This window comes from Hipposideros armiger, unplaced genomic scaffold (assembly GCF_001890085.2).
Source record: "Hipposideros armiger isolate ML-2016 unplaced genomic scaffold, ASM189008v1 scaffold_663, whole genome shotgun sequence".
NCBI lineage: Eukaryota > Metazoa > Chordata > Mammalia > Chiroptera > Hipposideridae > Hipposideros > Hipposideros armiger.
In genome coordinates, this window is record NW_017732013.1 from 589,283 (window position 1) to 596,657 (window position 7,375).

At 42.7% G+C, this 7,375-nt stretch overlaps 1 protein-coding gene across 6 annotated transcripts in view; it reads right to left on the reverse strand.

Annotated features, from left to right (window-relative positions):
• BFSP1 (beaded filament structural protein 1) overlaps positions 1-7,375 on the reverse strand; it is a 63,012-nt gene that overhangs the window by 35,887 nt on the left and 19,750 nt on the right. For 3 of the 6 annotated variants that reach the window (XM_019626204.1, XM_019626203.1, XM_019626202.1), the window contains exon 1: positions 3,967-4,325. The exons of 1 other annotated variant lie outside the window; for it this stretch is intronic. In XM_019626204.1, the coding sequence (XP_019481749.1) occupies positions 3,967-4,325 (359 nt within the window). Of the gene's footprint in view, positions 1-3,803; positions 3,922-3,966; positions 4,326-7,375 lie in introns of those variants that run through there. 2 more of the 6 variants (XM_019626205.1, XM_019626207.1) reach the window with 2 other exon arrangements.

A 7,375-nucleotide genomic window follows, 5' to 3' on the forward strand; every position in this document is an offset into this window, starting at 1 on the left:
TAGTAGGATAGAGGAAAATTTCTTCCTCCCTCTTACCCCCATGTCAAAGATTAGAAAAGTGAGGCTGAGAGACTGGCCCAAAGGCTCAGGCAGATGCTCCCAGCACATCACCCTCATCCTTGCAGCATCACCCCTACACACCAAAGGCCTGATCTGGGCCAGTGGGCAGGGCACGCTGGATGGGCCAGAGAGTCAGTGCCCCTGGCAGGAAGGTGACTGGGTGCATAAATATCCCAGCTTTCTTTTTTTTTAAAGATTTTTATTGGGGAATTGGGGGATGGGAACAGCGCTGGGGAATTGGGGGAAGGGGAACAGACAAGTTGCTCTCGTTTTGTTCTTCAGTCTAGTTGTGGAGGACGTTGCTTCACTGGCCCAAGTTGGCACCATCATTGCGCTCTTCCCAGGCAAGGCAGATCAGTCGCCGGCTTCTGGATGGCCGCTCACAGCGGCTGCTAGCTACACATGGTAGCCCATGGCAACCCACTGCAGCAGGGGTTGCACCCTACGCCGTCGCCATCGCCTCACCACAGCCCAGCTCCAGGTTGAGCTGTTGTTCAGCATCTTAGCTGTAGAGGGCAGTGTCACTGGCCCTCATATGTGGGATCCGAACCGGGGCCCTCTGGCGTCTCAAGCCAGCTCTTAACCAGTGCGCCACTCGGCCGGCCCTACCCCAGCTTTCTTGTCCTCAGCTGGAACAAGTGAGGTGTGTTCTCTACTCCACAGGTCAGTCCCAGTCGCCACAGTGGTAACTTTCTGGATAATGCACTGTTAGCTGTCTTCGCTTCCTGCGTCACTTCCTCACTCCCCAGTATGTGCTCCCTGAGGTCACTTCCCAAATAAGCTACTTGCCCTCAAATCCCTGTTTCAGGCTTCACTTCAGGAGGATTCCAAACTAAGCGAGGTGTGAAGTCAGATAAAAACATAGTTGCATAAGTTTTATATTTCACACCAGGATGTCACATTTAGAAGTTTCTTTGTGTGTAGCTCTAATGGAGCCAGAATTTTTTTTAATGGTTAATTAGCTTTGAGAATAAAACTGTTAACAAAATTGAATTTTCTCATTGCTTTTTCCTGCTAGAAACATCTAAGAATTTCTGTAGCTTAAAAACAAGTTTGATAAACAACATATTAATGTAATTTTAATGCTATAGTAAAATCTAGCTATTAAAGACAAGTGACTTCATTATAAAATATTCATAAGAATTCATGAAACATTCATATATATTCATATAAGTGAATATGTAAGTGAATTCATAAAGTGAAAACAACTTTGGCTTCAATTATCTGATTTTTCTACATTTTTGGTTTTTAGGAATTTGGATAATTGACTATATTCACCATTGTATTTTGATGGGTATTTTAATTTTTTATTTAGTTTTATTGTCTGTGACATGCTGCAGATCTGATTTTGAAATTATTCAACTATCCAAGTAGAAAATATGCCTAACAAAGCTGCATATTCCTTCCCATATCTGCATAATCTTCACCTGCTTTGGCTAGCCATCAACTTCCCTCTGGAATGTGAAACCAAACTTGGTGTGTATATACCTATGCATGTGCATGGATATGGTTTTCATAATAATTTTCAAATCCCACTACCCCAGTCAGAATATCAAACTTCTCCAAGGGGGTAATGGGAGGGAATAAGTGAATGGGAATTATTAAACAAAGCACAGAGCCTGAAGGGATTGCTCCATGATGTACATATATTAATAACTCAGAACCAAGTGAAATCAGGAAAACTCAATATAGCCATTCCTTCAATGAGGGCTCAAGGGAGTCACGCTTGCCCAGCCAAATCACAGTAGATTATGACCTAAAGACCATGTAAAGGCCATTTGGAGATCTAGGGGATCCTGCTGGCCCATGGAGCTGGGTATCTGAACAAGCATACACTTCCCTTTGCTTTAGAGAACATTAGCTGCATTTGAATGAGGTCCTAGGTCTTATCACTGGGCCTTACTCTGCAAGAGTCCAAGAATGGCTTCTCTCCAAGACACAGTGTCCTAGAAAGAGTATGGGCCCAACGCAAGAGCACCCAAGTTCAAGTCCTGCCAAAGGCCCTTTCCAAGCCTCAACAAAGGGCTGTAACAGGTGGATTTTCAGGTACCTTCTTCCAGCTCCAAATTTGTTTCTATGGATCAAAACCAGAAACAGAAGGGCTGATAGGAATAAAATCAATGATTATGATCTGATAAATACATGTAAGCTCAGTACCCAACATTAAATAACCTGCCCAAGATTTGGACTAAGAAGGTGAAACTCAGAGAACACGTTTGAAGAAAACCTTCTGGCTACCCTAGACCAGGGACTCCCAAACCCTAGATCTGGCTGTTCACTGGACTTACCAGAGGGGCTCATAAAAACTGAAACTCTTGGGCCCTGGTTGAGGTCCACAGTAGAGCCTGGACATCTGTATTTTTTAATTGATTTATATAATTTTTAAATAGATAAATCTCTTACAGAGTTAGACAATTATTTTTAATTACATAAAAGGATGTTCAGTTAAAAATCTCCCTCCCACCTCTCTCCCATGGCCCAGTTCCTACTCCTTTGTCCCCCGTGTGTGTGTTAGTTTTGTGTGTATGTGCTATGTCCTCTTTTTCCTCATGCAAGCAAAAAATTTCTACTCTTCTCCCTTTCTTTTTTAAATAAATAATAACACACTATTCTTTTTTTTTTTTTTACAATTGCCCCACTGTATGAATGAAGCACAGTTTTATAACCTGTCTTCTATTAACAGACATTTAGGTGGGTTCCAGACTTTTGCTATTGCAGATCACATGGCAGTGCATATCCTAGTAGGCATGCCAGTTGACACCTGCTGGAATATCATAAATTCCTTGAAATGGCCCTGTTGAGTCAAAGAGCACACACATTTATAACTTAGAAAGATGTTAACAAATTACTACCCATTCTTTTCTTTTTAATAGCTGACGTTAACACATTGTTCAGTCTGTTGAAAGAGGGGAACATGACCTGGACCAGGGCTTCTGAAACTTCAGTGTTTAACTTCTTAAACTACAAATCACCTCAGGGGTCTTGTTAAAATGCAGTTTCTGATTCAGGAACTCTGGGGCAAGCCCAAGAGTCTCCATTTCTAACAAGTTCCTGGGTGATGCTAATGCTGCCAGTACATGGACCGCAGTTTGAATAGCAAGACCCTAGAAGACACACATTGAAACAATTTCCACGTTTTGGCTGGTGCAGTGAAGACGATTAAACTTAGCATGTCTAGCACTTCAATCCAGTCCCAGTATAGCAATTCATTAGCTGAATGACCTTGCCTCAAATCCCTACATTTTCAGAGCCTCAGTTTCCTCATCTGTTAAATAGGTGCAGGCAGTACCATCTATAACAGGATGAGACTCTAGGATTAAATAACATTAATACATCTCAAAAATATTGTGCTGAGCAAAAGAAGCCAGACACGTAAGACATGTAAGAGTAATATTCCATTTTTGTTAAATTCTAGAATGAGCAAAATTAATCTATGATGATAGAATAAGAATACTGGGTGCTGCTGGGTTTTGTTTGGGGTTTTTTTTGTTTGTTTGCGGGGATTGGTAACCAAGATTGACAGGAAAGGGCTGGAGGGAACTTTCTAGGATAGAGAAAATATCTTGTTTGTTTTGGTAGTTACGTGGGTATATATACATTTGTCAAAACTCATTGAACTGTGTACTTAAAATCTGTGCACATTATTGTATGTAAACTATACCCAAATTTTAAAATACATTAAAAGTAAATGATACCATTTCATGTAAACTGTAAAGTGCCATCAGAATGTAAGCTAGTCTTACCTTCGGTAAATACACCAAATGTGTGCCTTTTACAAAGATGAAGTCATTGGTCGCTGGAGGACCAGAGGTGGCCCTTCAAGGCTAGGCAGCTGCCTGCTCTCGGATTCGCGCCAAGGAGGCCGACCCCTCCCTACCTCAATTTCCCCCCACAGCCGATGCTTACTTGCTCCTGAGCTGGTCCAGCGCGTGCTGTGCCTCTGCGCCCTGGCGCTCCAGCCGGGCGCGCTCGGCCGCCAGGTCCCTGGCGCGCTGGCTGTTACCCTCTATGTGGCGGGCGAGGGCGTCCTCCGGCCCCGCCAGCTCGCCCAGGCGCTGGAAGGCTTCCAGCTGCCGCCGAAGGACGGCGTGGCTCTGCTCGAGCGCGCGGGCACGCTGGACGTGGGCGGCCAAGCGCTCGCCGAGCCCCTGCAGCGCCGCGAGGCTGGACGCTGCTGCCCGGCCCTTGGCCGAGCGGTCCGGCGCCTCTTCTGCGCGCTCGTACTGCTCCTTGCGGGTCTGGAAGACGTAGCCGTGCTGGTACATGGCTCCTCTGAGGGCAGGCGCGCGCAAAGCCAGCTCCAAAGGGGCCCCTTGCGGAGCCAGAGCCCGCTAAATAAACATCCGAGGCCCCTGGCACGCTAGCTGCTGGGACGTTCCAGAGCTGATCAGCTGTTGGGCTCAACACGGAGCCCATGCTCGGGGAGAATAAAAGAACAGCAGTCCTGCTTTTGTGAGCTAGATTAGCAGACCATGCAGCTCTGGAGGTTGGAAGGTTAAATTGGGCAATGAAGTTTTTGTTCTGTGATTGTTAGTCTGTTGTGTGATTGATTGGAGGGTCAGGAGGACAAGAGAGGCATGACTGTTTTGACTGGTTACACCGGAATTGTGAAGGAAGCCCAGGGGAGTTTGTTAAACTTGAACTAGCTAAAAGAGCCCAAAGACTCCTCGCTTTGTCTCTTTCCTTTTCAATCAAGCTGTCAGTTATAGAACTTTTTAACAATATCATTTTGTTTCTGATTACTTACGCAGTTCTTTTTCATAAATGCAGTATAACTTGGTGTTTACGAACCCTCCTCATGGTAGGGGTTCTTAAGCATGGTTGCAATATAAAATGCCACGTCTCAGTAAATTGTGAGGTGTGTTACAAGTAGTAAGTTCTTACTAATACTAGTTCATATTTGTGAAGAACCTACTCTTTGTACAAAAACTTAGGAAACAGATGCACAGTTATTATAATATTACCCTTGCTTTCCTGGATTCTGGCATGCTTTCTGGACTGGTAGAAACAAATAGTCAGGACATTGGCATAATATATTCTTTTCACTAAAGAATAAAATCCTTACAGCCTAAGATTTAATAAATTGGCCAACTCTCAAAGAATGTAAAAGAAGTTTTTGGCCACTATGTTTTTTTTAATGTGTATTGTGGAAATAATAAAGGAAGCTTTGACAAATTTAAAAGTAAATTGTGGGTGTTGAAAGAAATTAATAGCATTTGATGAGAACGTTCCTAAATATATTTTGTCATAGTTCCAATTTTAAAAATCATTATCAAAAGGCTATTTTCATAAAAATAAGGATAAATAACACCATATAATTAACAAGTATATGGATTGTACATAATTATACTATAAATTAAAGTCATGGTTATCAAAGATCAAGAACATTACAGACTTTTGTTGGGTTTATTAGAGTTTAGTGTTACTCTAAAAAGACATGATAATTGATTCAGTCTGGAATGAAGCTTTGTAAGGTCCCAAGTTGTGCTGGTGATGTGGTTATTGTTCTATTTTCTTAAGCCATTTAAAAATAGATTTTTATGATAAAATCAAGGAGAGACATATGAGTATATGTGTAGGTACATATATAACATGTTGATGGCATAGTAAATTGGTTTCAGGTTTTCTAGAGAGCAAACCAATGTAGAACAAGGGTTATAAAGTCATTCATCCCCTATGACATCATGTATTAGTTAGGTATCACTACAGAACAAACTGACCCCAAAACTAAGTGGCATGCAAGAAGTATTTATCACTACATTCCCAGGTCTGCAAATCAGCTGGATCGCTGCAGTTCTTCTGATCAGTTGGAGAGGTCAGCTCCACATGTCTCTCATCCTCCTAGAACTACCAGTGACAGAAGGTCAAGAGCATGTCCAGCCACGCAAGCTCATTCCAAGCATTTGTCTGCATCATGTCCACTAACGTCTCATTGGTTAAAGCAAATCAGACAGCCACAGCCAAAGTCAGGGAATAGGTATGGCCCTCCCCCAGGCTATGGCAAAGGTGTGGGTGTATAACTCTATCACACTGGAGTGAAAAATGGGGACCAACAAGTCAGTCTACCACACACAGTAATTCCATTTGAGAAAAATATATCCCAGAAACATAACAAAGGAAAAGAGATAATTTAATCCAGTAGAATAGAACAAACAGAAAATATCCACTCCCAAAGCTTAGTCTCAGGGAGATAAATATTGAACAAGGTCAAGTTCCAACACTAAAGGTGCAAGAGACAAATTGCTACCCAACTAATTGAGACACAAAGAAATCTGGGATAAGTTGTAAAATAGAGATCTTAACAAAATGCTGTAATTGTATATATCAAAGAAGCCATAGGGAGTGGGTTGGCAGAGAAGTTAGAGTTCTAGACATAACAGCATAAATGAGGGAAGAGAGCACCTGGTGTGAGGAGCATCAGGAACCATGTGCTCCCCAAACATGGGGAGGCTAAGCTGAGGCAGGCATGGCAAGAAGGGGTCCATCAAGGAAAGCTTGAAGGGAGACCTGGGCTTCCCATTAACTGTAGTGATTGAAGAGAAGCGTTATCTGTACTCCTTCCCCCAAACCCTACCCAAAATGACAGCAACAATTGTTTTTGGTTTTTTTAGATTAAAACTCTACAAAAATAAGGAAGAAGAGATGTTAGGCAAAATGGTTTCTGGTGTTGGATATGACTAACACCATCTTAAGAAGCAAGTTGCTCTCAGTGACTGCCTGTTCACTCTGGGCAGGGTGGGACAGCATCGCCTGAAAGGAATGTCTTTACATAGAGAAGTAGGCCCATTACATTGTTTATTGCTTTGGAATACATAGCTCTTAACAAGCATGTGCCACTCGGCTACAAGCTGCCTGTGTTCCTGGAGGCTATGTAATGTATATCAAGCCTCATCCCCTAGTCTTGCTGCCTAGGACTCTGCTTCTGTCCATAAGTTGTCTTAATAAACTCTTTGTCTAATTCTGGAGTTGTCAGCCTCTTTCTTCGGTCTTTTTGCCCATCCTCCTTTGGAGGTTGGTTCCAGTACACCTCAGGAAATTTTCCCAACAAAAGATCACAGTGGACAAAATATGTCAACAAACTTTCAGAAGGCTAAGCAGAGAGAGATTAGTGGCTACTGACTTAGCAGAGTGGAAAAAACTGAAACCTAAGAGTTTGCAGAGAGGAATGAGAAAGAAAAACAAGCTGATTCACACAAGAGAAACTCAGGAACGCTTAGGAATTGGATGTACCAGATGTGGGGGTGAAGGGTATAGCTGAAAGATCAGAGGGTTGGTAGAGAGTCTGCATAACAAGCAGAATTTCAGGTCTCCTACC